The 21,410-nt window shown below is 39.8% G+C and overlaps 1 protein-coding gene across 3 annotated transcripts in view; it reads left to right on the plus strand.

Moving 5' to 3' along the window:
* The window catches only part of ZDHHC8 (zDHHC palmitoyltransferase 8), a 229,300-nt gene extending 215,115 nt beyond the window's left edge, over positions 1-14,185 (plus strand). For all 3 annotated transcript variants that reach the window (XM_089775273.1, XM_089775274.1, XM_006134609.5), the window contains one exon: positions 1,445-14,185. In XM_089775273.1, coding sequence (XP_089631399.1) covers positions 1,445-1,628 — 184 coding nt within the window. In that variant the 3' untranslated portion in view covers positions 1,629-14,185. The remainder of the gene's footprint in view (positions 1-1,444) is intronic.
* Positions 14,186-21,410: the final 7,225 nt, after the last annotated feature.

The following is a 21,410-nucleotide window of genomic DNA, read 5'->3' on the forward strand; positions in this document are numbered from 1 at the left end:
GACGCTATCCCAAAGTAGCGCCACTGTGTAGACATATCCTTGGTGAGCTGCATATTGGCTATGAGCCTCTCCATAGATTATCCATTAGATGGGGACAGAAAAAAAATACTTTGTAAGCTTGTTCAATGTCATAACTTTTTTTTAAAACAGTACTCTCTATTGAAATTAGCTGGATGTTCTTTTTAAAACACAATGATGCAATCTGTCCATATACAAGAGTAAGCCATACCCTTGCCTATAAAGCAGTTTCACCTGCCTTCTTATCTCTGAAAGGCAGTATTGAGAAATTGACAGATTGATGGGATTGACATTAAGAGCAGCCAAGTAAAAGAATCTGCCCTAGGGTACAAACTAACCTTGTTTGTTTCAGCATATTCCATTCATGCTCCATTTATGCCTTACCTGAGGGCTACTGGATTGTCATTGGCAAAGGATTTACACTCTACTTTGACATATGTTAACACTTTCAATATGGTAATTTCTTTCATAAAGATCCATAATCATATCTGTCATAATTGCTCTGTGGATACCGGATTCTACAGACCCCTTTCTTTCTGTTTTATGAGAAACAGTCTAAATCCTGACGTTTGAGTTATGAGAAGAGGAAGATGCATAGAAATTTGGTGGTCCTAGCTCTTACAGTTTAGGAGTAGTTCTTGAACAAACAGACTCACAGATGGATAGACAGACTCACATTTCTAAACTATGCGGTAAGATTTAGTTATTAACACCATTCTGTTGTTTCATTAGGAATGTTTTGCCGGTGCCTTTTTTTAGTGATTTTTCCGAGTGCTTTTTTCCCTGAACATTAGTAAAATGTAGCTTGAGCAAAGGCCAACAATACAGAAGAGACCTTTCAAAAAGCAAATTCTTATGCAATAAGATCTGATCCAGCAAAGCATTCAAGCATGTGAGTATTTCCAATAGGCCTGATCTGGCCCACTGACAGGGGGAGACATAGAGAATGGCTGCTGGAGGGCCCAGCAATTCTAAAGGGCCTGAGCCCCCCAGCTGCCACTACTCTGGCAGTGGTGACTCCTGGAGCTGCAGGCTTTTTAAATCACTCCTGCAGCACCCTGTGGTTTGCTCTGGGCTCCACTGAGGGATGGGGCAGGAGGGGAACTTTAGTCTGGGCAGCACTGAGTGCTGGCTGCCACCAGCCCCTCACTTTCCTGGAGTGCAGAACTGGGCCTCCCTCACTTTGCCCAGGGTCCTGGTGAGGTTGTCAGCTCCCCTGGACCTGGTCTAAAGGCAGAATTAAGCTGCTATCTCTAATTTCAGCAAGCCTTGATTTGGGCCTATTGATTTCAGTGGGGAAACATCCATGATTAACTGTTTTGCTGTATCACGATGTAAAGCAATAAAGACAATTCCTTGTCTGACTATCTGGCTGCCTTCACTGTGATCACTAACCCTGGATCACTTTATATTTATTTTGTTGCAGGGAAGACATGCAGTTGAAGACACCTCACAGTAAAATAAACGGACAGCCAAAAGGGATTTCCAGGGCAGATTGTCGACTGGGTTCAACATCAAGTTTCCAGGGGGGCCCGGTCAGTCCTGCTAGACACTCAAACGTTAAGAAGGTATCTGGCGTTGGTGGAACAACCTATGAAATTTCAGTGTAAAATTAGGAGGTGGGGGTGAGGGAAAGAGCCATCCATTAAGCCAGCCATGAAGCTAGGTGCACTGTGAAGACTCAAACAACATCAGCCACAAATGGAGCAGCAGCTGCCAGTGTCCTTTTGTTTTATTTTGTTTTCATCTTTCTCTTTTGGCCAAAAAGAGCTGCAGCCATATTCTCATGGGAATAAAATTATACAGTCCATCAGAAACTGTCTCAAACTGACTACAAAACTGGCTACCACCTAGCACTACAACCATAACAATTATTTCTTTCATGAAAGAGAGTGAAGAAGCCATTGTGTATTTGTCTATCGGACAAAATTGTTGTGTAGAAGTTGTGCTGTGATGAAAAATTTATCAGGAGTCATTTCCTCTCCACAAGTTTTCTGGCCAGCAAAATGTCTGGACAAGCCACTGACCTGACTTCTATTTTCTTATAGACATGCAGACCAGACTGCCTGTTTGCAGTCTGTATGTATGAGAACTACTCTTTGTCCCCAAGGCTTTGTTGGTGGCATACCTCCTTCTTTAAAAGAACCAGGCAGGGTGCAGTGGCCCACAAGCATAGTGTGGTGTTCTTAAGTCTCTCTCTCTCTTCCCATCCGCACCCCTGACTTCGGGAGGAGAGGAGAAAGAATAGCAGCAGCTTCTTATTGTCCACCATTCGACTCCCTGTGTGTGAAATTCTGTGTGTGTTTGTGTCATGGCATCGCACTGCCACATAAATAAGGATTTTTCATTCCTCCTTGTTGTCCCTCTCTCCCCCATTTTTAAAGGCTTCTTACTCTGAAATACAAGCCTCAAGTCTAAGACATGACAAATTCAGAAGGGAAATGATATCTCTCCTTTTTGTTAATGGGATGTATGCAGCAACATGGTTTATTGTCTTGAAGTGGTGCAGTGTATTTAATCTTAGAGGAAGGTTGAATTTGCAGTGTATGTGACTGAGCCAAGCACATAAAAAGGGCATGCCTAAATAGGGTTGCCAGATGGTTTCAACAAAATTACTGGACACATTTGACATTACATCACAATCTACATTATATCTTATTTAGAAAATACTGGACACTTATATTTTCTCATTTATATTTTCTCAATTTGTTTCCAGAACAGAAAGCTCAAATACTGGACTGTCTGGTTCAAAATCGGATACCTGGCAACCCTATGTCTAAATGACATCCCTCTTTTGAAAGAGGGATGTAAATTAGGCAGATCAAAAGTGCAAATGAAGCTGGGATTTTAATATCACGCACTTCATCTGCATAATTGCATCAGCGTTCTTTCGAAAAAGGGTATTTTGAAAGTGAAACTGCTGTTCCTTTAAAAAAAAACAAACAAACAAACTCTTTTTCGAAAGATCCTGTATGCCTCAGGAGCACGGGATCTTTTGGAAAAGGGTTTTTTTTCTGAAAGATCCACTTCTAGACGATGGTTTCACTTTCAAAATACCCTTTTTCGAAAGAACGCGTATTTCTGTGACGCAATTATGCAGATGAAGCGCGGGGATATTTAAAATCCCTGCTTCATTTGCACTTTCAATCTGCTAATTTACATCTCTCTTTTGAAAGAGGGATGTAGTTTAGACATACCTTAGAGGCTACAAATGTGCTGCCTGTCTAATGACCACTGGTCCTCAGTATTGCTGGGAAGAATGCTTTTTTTTTTTTTTTTTTTTAAAGTCAGTAACATTTTCCCCCCAATATGAGTGATGTCCATTTAATTCTCTGGGCTTTCTTCTTTCTCCTGCCCCCACAAAGTTATGTTTACCTTGTTGGGCTTTGAGGCAACATTATTTTAAAAATCACAAAAGAGCGAGGAACATACCACATGAAATCTCTGCCTTCTGACTGGCTCTTCAGAGGTAAATAGATTTTGCTGGACATCTAAAATCATCTCAGGATGTTGGCTTCAAAGAGAGTAATGTTTTCTCTGTTCACCATGCTGATAATGAAGAGAACTCCAGATATTTGATAGTCATAATTTATGTAAGAACACATAAAGATTATTTGTTTTCAGGAACACTGAGGTTTATTGTCTATTGAGGAAAATATTGACTTCAATTTTGCCTTAGTTAACATTTCCCTCTTGATACCATGATTCTGTCAAGATTTATTGAATCTGCTTATTATGTTCCTTGTATATCACCTTTTTTTTTTTGAGAAGTCAGCTAGAAATTCATAATGGGGTTAATCGTGCTGCTGAGTAATGTTCTTGGCTTGAGCCAGACCATCTGAAGGGAGAAATTCGGAAAGTAACTAGCTGACATAGACCTAAAGTATTAGTGGAAAAGTAGAGGTGAGCTTGCAGTGCAATATGATAGCAAAAATGGCCCAGTGACATTTTGAACTGCACAGAGGCATCACAGGACACAGGGGTAATAGTCCCTCTATATAGCTTTGGTATAATTTTATCTGGAGTATTGTCGTTAGTTACAGTACTTTATTGTGAGAACAATAGAGACAAATTGGATCAAGTTCAGAGGGGAAGAACAAATATAAATAGAGAACTGGAGAAGATGATTGACAAAAAAGATTAAGAGCTAAAAATGTGTAATTAATTGGCTGAGCAATGATTAAGGGAAGGGATATGAAAAATTTATAGTTATTTAAATTAAAGCATATAGTCCCAAAGATAATGCAAACTGATAACAAATTACTTGTATTTAAAAGAAAAGCGTTAAACTGAATAGCAGGGACAAGAGTTGTGGACAAAGCATTAGTGAGCCTTCTCCAGGGAGCAATTATATGCTGCCAAGGGGCTGGACTAAATGTCCTCATAATTCTCTTCCATATTTAATTTCTAATTACACATTTCCAGCACAAATTTAACTCCTTATGGAGTTGATAGTCATCCTTGTGAAGAGAGTAGCACAAGGCCTATGCATCACTTATTTTGCACGTAATACATCACACTTAAGAAACTTAAGACATCAAAATAGGGATTAAGTGGAACATAGACCTTGCATTAGAAGTCTGCACAGGGGCAGATTATAGCACCCCAACTGATTATAAAAGCAAGCCATCTAAGTGAGGCTTTGATATTGCACCAATGTACCTTTGAATATCTGCATCCCATTACACTATTCTTTGAATATGCTGTATTATGTTAAAAAAGAAAAAAAAAATCACAGCTCTTAAAGGCAAATCAGCCTTTGAAATGACTATAAATTCCTGAACAGGAATGGCTAACACTGAATACAATACTATATGTACTAGCCTTTCAAACAGGTATAGACCAGGTCATTTAGCTATAACTCATGTGGAAAGAGGAAGAAAAATGATTAAATTGGGGGTACAAATAATTAGGTTAAGGTGCAAGTTCTATATATTTTTCTGAAGGTAGTTTAACTAAAGTTGAGACTCACCTGGCATGTTAGTAGGCTTATGATGATGGTATTAAAATTCTTTTTTGAAATTTGCATTTGGAGTAGTGAGAATGACTTGGAGAGGGAAGTAAATATGTGAACTCTTCCTGGAAGTAGTAATGTAAGAAGTAATTTGAAATTGCACACACCAAATTCAGCCCAATTCCCATCTAAAGTTCCAGTCCTGTAATTGGAGCACATGAGCACGAGCATCTGCTTACATAGTTCTTATTGGTAGATCCCTGCATGGATATAAAATGTATATCCACATCGACATCTGTATCCACAAAAATGAACCATGGATATCCGCATCCACATCCACGGATGCGGATACCCGCAGATATAAAGCAAATATCTGCATATTTGGAGAATTGGGGACCTACACATTAGCAAAACTGCTGTTGACTTTGGGAGCAAGGTCTGGCCCATGCTCTAGTTTCAAGCTTTCCAAAACTATATTCTTCACACATTTTACAAATAATCAATTATGTGCTACTTTTACTCACACAGTCCTTCAGTTTTTATAGATAGTGAGGCCCAGAACTTCAGCTGGTGTGATTTGGTTTAGCTCTCTTTATGTTGGATAGAGCTATGCTAATTTACATTAATTGAGGATCTGACCCACTGGATCATAACAGAAGATCCACTGCAGGTTAATACTTTTTGAAAATAGCCTCTTGTTTTGTCTTTCTTAAAAAAAGGCTTCAAAAGTCTTAAAGCTTTTAATACGCTTTTAGCAGTAGATTATATATTATGTCTATTTCTTATTTAAGAAACATTGAGTTTTCATTGTAAATCCCATTTTTAGCATCATTTCACTGTTCATTCCAGTTTAACACCCAAGTTTCATTTTAGTACAGTTTATCTTGAGAGAGCAGAATCTCTGTAGCTTTAATTAACTGTATTAATACATAGAGTAACATAATATTAAATGAGCCTTACTCTGCGAATGGGTGAGACAGGAAATGTTTTTACTTGAAGCCTTACAATATTTCTTTTTTGTTTTTTTACTTATTTGTGTGTTGACTTAATAGAACAACCCGCATAGCAATGAATTTGAAATGCTGAGCCAAATTTTGTTCTGATTTTCAATGATCATTTGGCTCTGTATGTTGAAAACTGACTGCAGAAGTAACTGAAGTGAGAAAATATTTTTGTGTAACCCAAAGGAAAAAACCCTAAGAGTTCTGTATTTTCAGGAGCTGGCTAATAAAATTACAAAGATATGTTGGCCACTAAATATATTACCTTGCATTGTTTTAGGAGGTTATAACAGGAAGCACACAGCCAACGCATATTTGAGTTTGCTCTTTAAATTAAAGAAAACCCAAATTCAATCATATCTTGTTTATCCTCAACTGTAAGAGCTACCCAGATCTATGTTTTAATGTCCATAATCTGATATGTAGCAAATGAGCTGTTTGTGTTGCTGTTTTGAAAATATAAACAAAGTATTATCTGAACTTTGCCTAGGATGACTACATCATGGGTACTATAAGGGAACTTCTTCAGATGATGTTTGTACTCCTATAAAACTTAAATAATATGGAAATCGTGATTGGGTTTTGTCTTTACTATACCTCAGGTCCAGCCTAGAGATATATATTTGAAGAGGGGAAGCATAGGGGGAGTCAATGATGCTGTCACATAGACAGTTTGGGAAGTTTATATTGACACATTTTACAATCTATATTTCACCTGTTCTGCTCACTTGAACTGTTGGAATGTATCTGTGCGGGCTTTGTGGAGCTCTATCTGTAAGCATTTTGTGGCTCTAGTAATACATATATACATATATATTTATAATCACTTGAGTTATTTTGGTATTTTAAGGTGTCACGTTTTCCTGGTGTTTCTGCATCAGACTGTATAGGTGCAGTATGTTCAGAGGCTCATAAATACTATGCTACCCCTTTTCTGAGGCCCTCTTAATATTTCCTTCATTGCATTCCATGGGCCAAATCCAGAGTGGCATGGAGCAGCTTTGCTGCACTGAGTTTCAGATACTCAGCACTATTCATAGCCTGGCCTTTGTGAATTTGTAAAACTTAAAAGTGCATGAAATGTGACATGGAACAATGAAAGTCAATCTAGATGGGAAAAACTATGTTGGTAAATCATAAATGGAATTAACTGTATCTTAAGTACCTTCTTCAATATGCTTAAAAGAGTATGGAAAACTAGATTACTTCTTGTGGTAATCTCTGAAGACACAAATATTACCATTGATTAAGTATGGTATCCATTGCAGCAGGATGTGTATGTCTTGACAGCCAAATTCTAGTCTGTTTAACCACCTCTATCAACTCCCGTTTCTAGTCTGTAAAAACATGCCAGTTAAGTCTGTGATACAGTTGATACAGTTGCCAAACCTTCTTAAGAGCAGCTGCAGTGGGATCTTAGAAGCCATAATGTGCAATATGCAGACGGTGAGAGAGGATTCATTCATGAAGAGTGCTCATTGTAAATGCTTGTCATGCTTTTGTGTCTCTTTCAGTGATAAAGATTAGGCTACATATATCATCATCAGATTCTCAGCTGACATAAATCAGCATAGGTCCATTGATTTCAGTTGCATCAAAACCTATACAATCATTCCAGCTTATGCATATGTTTTCTATAAGACATAGCTAAACGTTATGAGTATTAAAAAATTCTGATTTCTTTTTTCAGTTCTGTGGATCAAGTTACAGTTCACTTTTTAAACCAGATATGAGAACGTAATATTTGAAACAAACAGAGACACAGATTGGAACTATTTGTGCAGGTGAAAATAGCTTTTAGGGGAAGAACAATTATAGTCTAAGTGGATTTGAATTACTGTCAAAATAATTTTTGTTCGTCTTATCACAATTACTGGAGTTTTTAAAGAAGACATTTAACAGCTGGTGAACCTGTATCATTGAAACATTTCAAAAATGTCTCAGACACTTCGAACTACATGGTGAAATATGATCTACTTCCATAGTTGAAAAGAATTCTAAAGAACTTACGGTACATTTGACAGTGCCTTATAAAGATACAGTATATTCTTTCTGTATGTATATAACATATACATAAGTGTGTATATATAGTCAAAGAAAATTTGTTACAGACCTGCTTATTTTGTATATTTTAAATGCAGAACTTTTTTTTTCTTTTACAGAAACAAAATTAGAATCCATGTCAGCTGCAGTTTGTATGTATGTGTCATTCATACATATATATATATATATATATATATATATATATATATATATATATATATATATATATATATATATATATATATATATATATATATATATATTTGTTGATATACAAGCTGAAAATACAATAAAAGGTTAGATCAGTGACAGCATCTCTGCCCAGGGGTTCTGCTGAATGCTCTGGAAAAGTAAAATTGCATAGGTGGAAGAGCAATTTAAGATTCTTTAGAGGAACATTAAAGAAGGGAGGTGGTTATGAAGACTTAAGGGAAACCAAAGTTGTTAATTTAGACTTTGTCCTTCAGCCTAGTTCCATATATTTATTTTCAATTGTTATACCCTCCCATTGCTCCTCATCTTATGTATTCACTGCAAAATCATTGTTGAAAGCAGGATATAAGAGCCAATGATCCAAGTGATCTGACTTGCTGTGATAAATGCCATGCTCTAGTTCTGTTCTATGCAAGTTTCCCTACCCACAAGTGTGTGCAATATGGCTGTCTTATTTGTGTACAATGGCTATTAGCATTTTTCCTGGAACTGGATCTACAAAGAGGAAACTTGCCCAGTGCTCAAAGGAATAAAGCAGGGTGAGTGTGAAAAGATGGGTTACTTTTCCTTAAAGAGGATAGGAAAATAGAAAATTGAAGTAATTTTCTTAAACAAAGCAGCTTCAGAAAAGCCGGCTCATGCACAGCAGCAAGGCACCTTGAATACCAAGTCTCTAATTTCCTAGCAAACGCTTGATGAAATTCTGCTTTGCATAGTGGCTGGCCCTACTGCCTGACTCACCACAATATTATGCCAGTGACTCTATTGAGTTACACTCTAACAAATTAGATCAGTGTTTCTCAAAGTGTTCTGTGCGCCTGCTCTGGGAAAGCCACTAGCAGGCCCACACTGCTTTGTTTACCATTGATTCCCAGTGGCTCCAGTTTGCTGTTTCTAGCTAAGGGAAGCCGCAGGAAGTGATAGCTTCCCTTGGCTGGAAATGGTCAACTGGAGCCATGAAGAGGCATGGGCTCACAAGCGGCTTTCCCAAAATGTGCCTGTGGAACACTTTGAGAAACAATGAGCCCCATATCTATCTCTGTGCTGAGCAGAACTCTTAGTTCAAAATTAATGCTTTTGCAATTCTGCTATACTTGTTTGTTTTGAAAATTATATATATATTAATTATTTTTCTTCCTACCCTGAACAAGAAACTACTTGATTATATGATAAGGAATCCATTGGTTAGTGTGACTCAAGTTTGGGACTTTCAAAGCCAGATAATGTGAATTGGACATACAATCCCTTATACAGCTTTGAAAGTATTCATACGAATTTAAACTTAGTTGAGACAAAAAAGTTTATATTCAGGTTCTCTTTAGAATTCCAGCAAAATATGTTCTTGTTTGGATTTCAACATCCCCAGACAATCCTGATGCCAGTGCATGAGAACCAAATGAAGAAGCTGACAGGAAACAAAAAAGAAATTGCCCCATGTATTTTCACTTTGAGATCAGAGCGCACCAAGCAAGCAAAGAATGAAAACTTGATTAGATTTCTTAAATTATTTCAGTTTTAAATTATCTAAGGTTAATAACAAAAATAAGGCATTTTATAGTTTAAAAATTTCCTCTTTATAAAAACAACCCTCCCCCCCCCCCACACACACACATTACAAACTTAAATGGTTTAAAAGCCTTTCTTGTAACAAGGCATGTAGGATACCTGCCACATTAGATCCTCAAGACCTTATTGAAATTCCCAGGATTTATTTAATCTCTTAAAAATCCCACTACTCCGTAACAGTACATACCTACTGGCATGCTTTTGCCCCATTGAGTCAGAGTATAATTCTGAAGATGCACTTAAGGTATTGTCTAGACTTGGTGCCTACTGGGAAACTCTTATTGAGATAGTTTAGGGAAAAAATACAGCCGTGGTCTACACTAGAATCTTATTCCGAAATAACACCCCCAAATTTAAATTTATAAGCAGTATATCTATGCTACCAAGCTACCAAGCTCATTATTTCAAAGTAACAGGCTGCAGAATTCAAACTATGTACTCCTTTTCACGAGGAGTAACGCTAATTCCAAAATAGTAATTTTGAAATAACATTATAGCGTGCGTGCTCTGGTACTGCTAATTGGAACCTATTGGCCTCCAAGAGATCTCCCACAGCTCCCCAGAGTGCTTCCTGGAGCTCTAAGTCTGAGGTACCACGTCCACATTAATGGAGTTTGCCTCAGACTAATTTCAATGCATCCCAGTCAGGAGGACACGCTAGTTCGAACTTGTTGAATTGGGAATTCTTAAGTTGAATGTAGTAATTTTGAACTAGTTTCCTAGTGTAGACATTGCCTAAGAGAATTTATCTTGTTTGCCTTAGACAAAATTGATGCCTGAATAAGAATATAAGGAACAGTTAGGCTCCCATCTGAGACTATGGCTACACTGCTGTCTTTATGTGGAAGAAGATAAGCAAATCGTGTTCGCATTTGCATATCTTCTTCTGATTCTTTTTGTGGAAGAGGTTTTGCCGCTATTTGGCCCTGTGTAGACAGGGCCAAATGTCAGGGGGGAAAATACCCACTTTCACCAGACCCCTTATTCCTCATAAATCAAGGTTTACAAAGTCTTGTGAAAGAGGGTGTTTCCAGCATTTTGCCTCGTCTACACAGTGCCAAATAGCGGCAAAACCTCTTCTGCAAAAGAATCGGAAGAAGATATGCAAATGCGAGCGCAATTTGCATATCTTCTTCCACAAAAAAAGGCAGTGTAGCTGTAGCCTGAGTAATGTATCACTTTGTAATTACCTTCCATGTTTTGGAACCAAAGTGTATCTTTGAATTAGTATATATTGAACCATAGCTGCAAATATGGGCATCAGTGGAGACTTACTCGTAGGCTTTCCACTCCAAAACCACAGATGTTGGCCACCTGAGATAAAGAAATAATTCTCTTAGATATGCCATAAGAGAGAGTATCTGTTTCCATAGAGAGATACCACCACACATTAAGCTAATAAATGAAACGTGCACAGCTCTCACTGAAGGGATGAAATCTATGATCCTTAAAACAAATGAAAGTTTCGCCACTGACTTCAATATCATTTGGATTTCACTCATTGGCTGCGTCTAGACTGGCAAGTTTTTCCACAAAAGCAACTGCCAGCTGTCTACACTGGCTGCTTGATTTTGCGCAAAAGCACTGACGTTCTACTTTCCGAAATCAGTGCTTCTTGCGCAAATGCTTTGACATTTCCGTTCAGGCAAAAGCCCTTTTCCGAAAATGTTTTTGCGCAGGAGGGCCAGTGTAGACAGCTAAAAACTGTTTTGCGCAAAAAAGCCCCGATGGCGAAATTGGTGATCGGGGCTTTCTTGCACAAAACCACGTCTAGATTGGCATGGACGCAAAAAATGCTTTTAACGGGAAAACTTTTCCGTTAAAAGCATTTGCGGAAAATCATGCCAGTCTAGATGTAGCCAATGTGTAATTCTTAAGTGGTACATTTAGGACATAAACTATCCAGCATTAGGACAACATTTAGGGCTTCTAATTAGAGCTGATCAAAAAGTTTCAAAAATTATTTAAAAAAAAAGACATTTAAAAAAAACTTTCAGCAATAGTTCCCTATTTTTTTTTCTCTAGCTCTACTTCTAATGGTCCTGCTCTCCCACAATGCCTGCGTAAAAGGGTTCATTAGAGGGGATCTAAGAGGGCTTGGGATGAGGAAGGACTCCTTCCTCCACAAGGTAGGGTTTTGGTAGTGGAGCAGCAAAGCTTCCTATATATACCTCCCTGGAAATTTACACCCGTGGATCCTGGACAGTGGCTGATAACAGGTCAGTTCCTGTATCATGTCCTCAGAACACATGCACTGCAGTGAGAAGCATCGTGCGTATGGAGGTGAATACTATCTCTGTGGTTCACATAGGCTGAAACCACACAGGTTCCCCATGATTAAAGATTCCTTCACCCATTTTAAGAGAGTATCAGTCAATGGTCCTAAATTAATGAATGTCTTCCAAATGCTTCAGGATCCTTGGATGAGGGACACTAGGGGATTACAATTTAATATTGTAACTTCTATTATGGTAGACCAAGCCCACAGTAATAATAAAAAACCACAGGTGTTGGCAGGAATAAATGCTGTTCTGATTGTTCCTCTTATGAAATCACACATTACTTTACTTCACAGTACCAACAAAAATCTTTTCAAATATCCTTTTGCTCTTTTTTGTTTTGTTAAACCTCTGGATAGGCATTTGATATAAGATTTGTAGATACAAATTAATGGTCTGATCTTGCAGCCTTAAAATCAGGACCAACTCCCATTGCTGTCAAAGCATATCTAAGTAAATTCAATTAATACCATTGTGGGCTCAGTCCTGCAGTTTTTACACTGCTAATCCAGTTGGTCACTAGATCAGCTCCTGATTATCTTAGTGAAAGATGTCTAGTAACAGATTTAAAAGTAGGAAAAAATGCTTTAAATAAATGGATTAGGGCATTTTTTTTCAAAAAAAAATTATAGAACAAAATACAAATATACAGATTACAATTTAATGGCATACAACGTGCACATTTTTGCACTAGTAGCCTATGGCATTTTCCCAGTATTAAACTTCATGATTTTCAGAAATCCGCTAGAGTAATTATATAGTCAATATGAAGGATGATCTTGTGGATAAGGCGCTGGAAAGGGCTTCAGGAGAACTGGGTTCATTTCCTGCTCAACCACAGATTTTCTTTTTGACTTTAGGTAAGTCATGAATTGTTCTGTGCCTGGGGTCCCTGTGTCTCAAATGGGGAGAAATCACCTTCTGACTTCAGAAGGGTATTGTGAATCTTTGCAAGGACTCAAATCTATAGGGATGAAGACTAGATAGATACACCCCAAAAGTATCCAGGAGCAATTGTGCATCTTCAACCTCAAGCTAAAGATTTTAGAATGTTTTTAAACCACTTCCTTAGTGATGGAGTTTTGAAGCTATTAGTTTATGGAAGCTGTTTATGGGAATCTCTAAGATTGACTTTGAAAGTCCAGTTGAGTACAGATCCTAAACAACTTTCTACCTTGAGTCTTTCCTTGACCTTTTGAATATTTCCTTATAATGTTTATTCCTCTGCCAATAATACCTGCTTTACAGTGTCTTATTTATTCCATAAGGGCACATGCATGACTGCCTTAAGCAATTTAGCTCTCCTTTGCCTGCTTATTGAAATAGTTGTACATATTTTTTTTCAAACAATGAACAGAAATACAGTAGAACAAACTGCAATAGATTGGTTGGCCTTAGAAAGGAGATACTACATCTTACTCAACTGTGAGTTTGTAGCATAGACTACAGTGTGATGGTGGCTTTTGGTGCCACTGCCATGGCATGGGTTGCTGAGGAAGTTCAACCTTTTTTGAGAGAGAGAGCTAATGCTAGTGTATGTTGCCATGAAAAAACAGTTATTACATCCTGGCATTTTGTGTCCATTTTAATGTTGTACAGAAATACATATAAATATATATTTATCTGATGCCCAGTATTCATAGCACATGAAGAATATCAAAGAAGGAATAAAATCATATATTGGAGTACAAAATATGTCTGTTGCTAAAATGGTCCTTTCTCAAGGTTACTATTTTTAATCATAATTTGAAAGTAGTTGGGAGGGGTAGAAATAATCACTCTTTGGGATGTTTAAGAGATGAAAACACCCTGCTTTTAAGGGCTAGTTGTTTAGGCGTGTATGTGTGTATGTGAGAGAGAGTGTTTGTGTAAATACCATTTGCATGAGTTTATTTAAATGTAAAGGCAAAATAAATATATTTATTTTCATTGTATTAAAGCACAGAATGGCTGCATTTTTCAAAACCTGTAACCTTAAGTCAGAAAATATACCATGGTAATTTACTGTATTTTGCCTTTATTTTTTTTCACAGAATTTATAATACTGTTCTATCTGGGTATTTTACTTTTCATTTATTTTCCAAAATAAATTTTTTCCTGTGTTTTACCTACATGCATTCTTTAGAGATCTATGCAGATTCTTTTAAAGTGCTGGAGACTGCAGAGTCCCATTTTAGCATTTTGGTAATGTGTTACTAAAAGACAAGGAAGAAGGGCCAGAGCAATGCCTAGTTCTCTCAGGAATTATAGGGTATACCCACAATCTCTATTCCCCTAGAAATATCCTCACTTCTTTCATAGATTCATAGAAAACCAGAAGGGACATTGTGATCATTCTGTGCAACACAGGTCATAGAAATTATCCAGAATAATTCCCACAGCAGGTCATTTAGAAAAATATCCAGTCTTGATTTAAAAACTGTCAGTGATGGAGAATCCACCACTACTCTTGCTAATTTGTTATAGTGTTAAAAATATACGCCTTATTTCCAGTGTGACTTTGTCTTGCTGCAACTTCCAGCCATTGGAGCCTGTTATACCTGTCTCTGCTAGATTGATGAATCAAGTCTTCTCTCCCCTCCCCCTTAACCTTCTCTTTGTTCAGCTAAATAGATTGAGCTCTGAGAGTCCATCACTGTGAAGGCATATTTGCTGAGCCATTAATCATTCTTGTGGATCTTCTCTGAACTCTCTAAAGTATAATAACATTTTTTTATGTATTCATTCTTGAAGGAGACTGCTTTCCAGTGTTCCCACCAGGGTAGTGCAGCTCTGTACAACCCCTTACTAGGAAGAGTTTGCACCATCAAACCCTTTATGATTTGTCCCTTGGAAAGTTAGGGTGTTGTTATAAACTGGGTGAAATTTTGTGATGTGCTAAATTAAAACCCCATGGAACCTGATAGTTGTGAACTTGCCCTTCACTGTAAGCCTAAGCCCTTGCCTAAGACAAAAGTGTATGTGCACTTACCCAGGCTCTTTTGATTAAATACTGTTTGGGGGCAGAAGTTAACCCTGTTACAAAATGTCATAGTTGGTAGACTCCAACACCCCCTACCACCAAGAAGCAATGGGACTTTAGAAGAGGTAACTGTAAAAGAAGATGGAGGAAATTGTCTGCTTATTAGCAGAACAGCAATTAAAGACTGGAACTCTCCTACAACTTGTATAGAGTCAATAAAAGCAGCAGGCAATACATCTAGGGAGCCATCTAGGGAGATTGGAGTCCCCTCTCAAAGACAAAGACAAGCCCCTCTGAGGTATGTTTCCCATGCAGGTCAGAAGATTGTAGGTAGAATACTTGCCCTATTGAAGATTGGCACTGGGGGAAGGGCATATGATGGATGGTGAGAAAAGACAAACGTTTGGAACAGCCCATCAAACTCTTGTGTAGTATATAATTGGTTATCTGGATTTTGTAAGCCCCTCTATGTGAAAAGGGACAGGAAAAGCACTACACACAGAAACAACAGATATTTTAGATCAGGGTACCAGATTACCCAATTGGGATGTTAAAATGTGTATGAGGGTATATCTACACAGCAAAGTTATTTTGAAATAACAGCCCTTATTTTGAAATAACTTTCCTAGCGTCTACACAGCCAAACTGCTATTACGAAATAAATTCAAAATAGAGGAGCACTTATTTCAAATTTGGTAAACTTCATTCTACAAGGAATAACGCAAAATTCAAAATAGCTTATTTTGAAATAACGCTGTAGTGTAGACATACCCCAACTGATTAACTCTATAACAGCTGAAAATTCCAGCTGTATTATGGTTACATGCATATTATGGTTACATTATTTTACAAATAAAATACAGTGGCAGCCCACTCCCTGGGAGCAGGTGCATGCAGGGAGCTGACTTTTAATCTGGCTCTCCATGTATACTGACTCCCAACTGCTGCTCCCTGAGGCAGCAGTGTAGGGAGGCAGCAGCTTCCTAGGAGCCAGACCAGGAGCTGTGTGTAGCCATGTTGCTGTTTGGGTAACCAATAAGCATAAGCCTATCAGTTACCAATATAAAAGACTATATGCTTATATCCTGGCTACCCAAAGAGGATGGGCGCAAGCTAAATGACAGAAGTTGTGCCAAAGTTATCTGAGGAACTCCAAACAGAAATAAATCCTGGGAAGCATGTGTGAGTCCAGGCAATAGTCACAATGCAAACTGGGGCCCAAGGGGAGAAAGCTGGTACCCAAATGGTGCACCAGAGGGCTGCTATAAAGACCCTGATGACAGGAGGAGGGGAAGGAGTGGCCACTCAAATGGGTAACTGTGAGGTAAAAGGAGAAATGTGAGTAGCTCAAGCAATTTTCAGAGAACAATTGGCTGAGGAATGACCAGCAATCTTAGATGCAAGAGGTTGTCTGCTAATAAAGGTGAGCGAACTGGAATTGGAGCTGGAGCGTCTGGGAACCCAGGCCATTCAGGAATGTAGCCAGCCACACCAATGAAATGGCTATTGGGAAAAGGGTATTCCCTCTAGGAGTCTGTTGGCAAAGTTCTAAAGGGGGCATGATATATAACAGGTTGGCTTATCCTATGGGCTGGAGTTTAGCCAGTCAGTTCTAATAAAAAGGGGAGAGCCCCAGATAGCTGCAGCTATGCTGTTGGATACCCCTCCGGGAGGACCATGACAAGCAGGAGATTGCTTGTGGGGGGACCCTTACTGTGTTTAGGATCAGATGTCAGAAGTCCAGGGAGTTGGACCTGGGAGATCAGACCACAATGGAAGAGCTAAGGACTTTTTATTTGTGTTGTTAAAATGTTGTTGTTTGGTTCTAATATTAAACTCCCCCAAACTGAGGTATTTTTAACCAGAGAGAGCCTCCTAGGAGTTCTTAAAGGTCTCTGAAGTGAGGAAAGACAGAGGTGGGAAGCCTGCAGCGATACCCCTGGTCAAGAGGGAATGCTCACTGAGCAACAGTCCTATTACAGAACTGTAAGGTAAGAAACTGCTCCTTGTGTTCATGGTTTCTTCTGCATTTAGATACACAAGATTTTGTATGTTTCTTGTAAATAAACAAGATGGCATCTCAGAAATAGCAGGGTTCCATCAATTTCTACTTGACTTGAATAAGACTGAATATTTACAACAGTTTTCTATTCCAGTTTGAATTCATAGTGGCAAAGTCAGACTTTCCCAGCCTAAATAATGCAACAGCCTCACTATCGTTGAAGTGAATACACCCTGGGGAGCATAGGTAATGAAAGTACCATTGCCGCACTCCAGCTCGAAGTGATTTCCATTATGTACAGGGTTTACACTTTGGTTCAATGGCTCTCAGTGCCCCCACTATAAAAATTGTTTCCATACCCGTGCCTGGGAGGCTTAGTTGGCTCAATTCAAAATGATAATCTCAAATGAATGGCTGGGAAGGACAGAAAGGGGGTTTTCTAATAGCCAGCTTGGTGGCCCAGCACTGATAGTGCCGCAGAACTTACTTCTAAGCAGAGCTGCTGATGAGGATGCAAAGGGGGCAGTTGCCACAGGACCCAGCAATTTTCAGGGGCCCTGAGCTCTGGACCCCTTTAAATTGCCCCCAGAACCCTACACAGTGCTGTCCAGGTGTCACTGAGGGCTGAGTTGGGGAGGCACAGTGTGGTACAGGTAGCACTGAGGTCTGGCTTCTCCTAGCCCCGTTCCTTCCGCCCGAGGCCATCCCCCTTCCAAAGACCCAAGGCCAAGACCCACCCCCAGGTCCATCACCGGCCCTGCCCCTAGGAAAGAGATAGTGTTATCCAGAACTGATAAAAGGTCTTGAATTGCAGTTTGGAGCTTGCTATCTATCTCAGCTGGCCAGCACACAGCTAAGTGCTAGAAGAGGTAAAGAAGAAGCTCCAATCTGAACTGGAAGAGGACCTAAGGAAGACAGTTGTGTTCCTGGCATTCTCTGGAGCCTTCCAGATAGGGTGACAATGGACTAATTTATAGACATTCATCTCAACTTGCAGATCCAGATCAATGAAAGGAGATTAAAGACACTTGGAGAAGTTGGGGAATTTTGCCACAGAAATTGAATCTTTTCTTGTAGCAGTGTGACAGAAGAAGAAACAGCTGCTAGTGTGGAAGATGAGCACCATGTGCCTTGTAAGTACAGCTCTGTGTCTAATATGCATAATAAAAGAGAGGATTTTAATTTGATTCATATTGAATTATAACAGAATATAAACTTGATTTGTAAAACAAGAGAAATTGGAAATAATGCAAAAACTAAAGGAAACAGTTGTGTCAAATGCTACTACTGTGATAAAACTGGCCAAAGAAGGATTGTTATAAATCTAAGGTAGGCCAAGACAGACTACTGCAGGGGTCTAGAGAGACACTTTGAGAAATAGGGGAATGCCAACTGAAGGGGTAAAGCTGCTGAAGGGACAGGGATCAGCCCCACAGGTTCTGTTCAGATCTGGGCAATTAAACAACAATAATGGGAGTTTGGTTATTGGGTAAGTGATAGGATTTATGATGTGTACAAAGATAGTTGACACAGCTGCAAATGTACCAGTTATACTGCTGGGGAAAGTCCATGCTCCTGAGTGTGGGAATAAATCATGAGCTGAGCATGTTTTTAATTTTTTGCCTAGGAAAAAAAGCTTCTACTGGAACGTTGCTAAAGTTCCATATTATGCTCAGGAGAAAGTGGTGTGACACTAGAAGAGAGCAGCAGCTCTCAGCCACGTAGGGAAGAAAAAAAGCCCTGCAGAGCCTTCTTTGCTGTATCTGCCACGCCAGCTCAGGAGACAGGGGAAACAGGGAAACAGACAGCATGGAATTCTGAGGGGGTCAGATGGGCTCATAAGGATTAGTATGGAAGGACAGATTGGAATATGGGCTAACGGGAAACGGAGATGCAGGGCCATGGGGGGAAGAGGTGCAGGATCAAATGGGCAGAGGGTGTGTGTGTAAAAATCTACAGGGGACAGGGGGATGACTGAGTGGGGACACAGAGATACGTAAGGACAAGAGAAAGGGATGCCGGGCCACATGAAGATGGGGGAGTGGCTAAGTGGGGCACAGAGGCTGTGATGGCGCGTTGGGGGTCCCCCATCTCCTGCACCCCGAAATGGCACAAACAGAGTGCACCAGCCGGTGGAATAGAGGAAGTTTATTGCCTCTCCAGGATACAGCACAGCACAGATGTAATCTGGTCACAGAGCTGGGCTAGGATGCCTCAGGCCCCCTTGAGATGGGGGGAGACTGGACCCCTAAACTCCAGCCCCTTTCCCTAGGCTGTCTCCTCCATGCTCCCAGACAGCAACTAACCAACACTCTTCCAGCCCTGCCCCGCCCCCAGCCAGGGCAGCATTCCACCTTCCTTTGTTCCTCTCCATGGGGGGTGTCTGGCCATACGGGTTGAGAGATCCCTTTGCATAGTGACTCATCCTGTTTTGCTGGGTCGTGGTATCCACGGCAGCCAGTAGGGGTTACCCCAGAGCCAGCAGCATAGAAACCAGCCAGGTTCCCTCACTACGTCACAGAGGCATATAGGGATGAGGGAGCAGGGCTACATGGGGGTGGGAGGATTTGGTGTCAGAATGAGGATGGAAACACACTTGGGGACAGGGCAGATGTGCCTGAATGGTGGAGACTAGGTAGACAGTCCCTCTTCAGTGTGTTCTCTGTAAGTTGAGCTCTTGGGCAGCCACCTAGGAGAGATTCAAATTCCATCCAGATAATCACATTTGCGCCCCCAGTGGAAAAAACATGTTGCCAGCCATTGGCGCTCCTCTGATCAGATGGGTGGAATTTGAATCTCTCCTGGGTGGCTGCCCGAGAGCTCAACTTACAGGGAACACACTGAAGAGGGACTGTCTTTTAACCAGTCATCAATCCATGAAAGCACCTTCCCTCTTATTCCATGACAACTTACTTTACCTAAGAGCCTTTGGTGAGGGACCTTGTCAAAGGCTTTCTGGAAATCTAAGTATATTATATCTACTGGATCCCCCTTGTCAACAGGTTTGTTGACCCCCTCAAAGAACTCTAGCAGATTAGTAAGGCATGATTTCCCTTTGCAGAAACCATGTTGACTTTCTTTCAATAAATTATGTTTATCTATGTGTCTGACAATTGCATTCTATACTGTAGTTTCAACTAATTTGCCCAATACTGACGTTAGACTTACTGGTCTGTATTTGCCACCCGTCATTAGGTACAGAAGCTGATTTAGAATCATAGAATACTTAGGACTGGAAGAGACCTCAAGAGGTCATCAAGTCCAGTCCCCTGCCCTCATGGCAGGACCAAATACTGTCTAGACTATCCCTGACAGACATTTACCTAACCTACTCTTAAATATCTCCAGAGATGGGGATTCCACAACCTCCCTGGGCAATTTATTCCAGTGGTTGACTACACTGACAGTTAGGAACTTTTTCCTAATGTCCAACCTACACCTCCCTTGCTGCAGTTTAAGCCCATTGCTTCTTGCTCTATCTTCAGAGGCCAAGATGAACAGGTTTTCTTCCTCCTCTTTATGACATCTTTTTAAATACTTGAAAACTGCTATCATGTCCCCCCTCAATCTTCTCTTTTCTAAACTAAACCCAATTCTTTCAGCCTTCCTTCATAGGTCATGTTCTCTAGACCTTTAATCATTCTTGTTGCTCTTCTCTGGACCCTCTCCAATTTCTCCACATCTTTCTTGAAATGTAGTGCCCAGAACTGGACACAGTATTCCAACTGAGGCCTAACCAGCACAGAGTAGAGCGGAAGAATGACTTCTCGTGTCTTGCTCACAACATACCTGTTAATGCATCCCAGAATCATATTGGCTTTTTTTTTGCAACAGCATCACACTGCTGACTCATAGTCAGCTTGTGGTCCACTATAACCCCTAGATCACTTTCTGCCATACTCCTTCCTAGACAGTAGCTTCCCATTCTGTATGTGTGAAACTGATTGTTCCTTCCTAAGTGGAGCACTTTGCATTTGTCTTTATTAAACTTCATCCTGTTTACCTCAGACCATTTCTCCAATTTGTCCAGATCATTTTGAATTATGACCCTATCCTCCAGAGCAGTCGCAACCCCTATCATCTGCAAACTTCATAAGTGTACTTTCTATGCAAATATCTAAATCGTTGATGAAGATATTGAACAGAGCCAGTCCCAAAACAGACCCCCACTGAACCCCACTTGTTATACCTTTCCAGCAGGATTGTGAACCATTAATAACTACTCTCTGAGTACGGTTATCCAGCCAGTTATGCATCCACCTTATAGTAGCCACATCTAAGTTATATTTGCCTAGTTTATTGATAAGAATATCATGCGAGACCATATCAAATGCCTTACTTAAGTCTAGGTATACCACATCCACCGCTTCTC

This window comes from Pelodiscus sinensis, chromosome Z (assembly GCF_052426305.1).
Source record: "Pelodiscus sinensis isolate ZL-2025 chromosome Z, ASM5242630v1, whole genome shotgun sequence".
NCBI classification, from domain to species: domain Eukaryota; kingdom Metazoa; phylum Chordata; order Testudines; family Trionychidae; genus Pelodiscus; species Pelodiscus sinensis.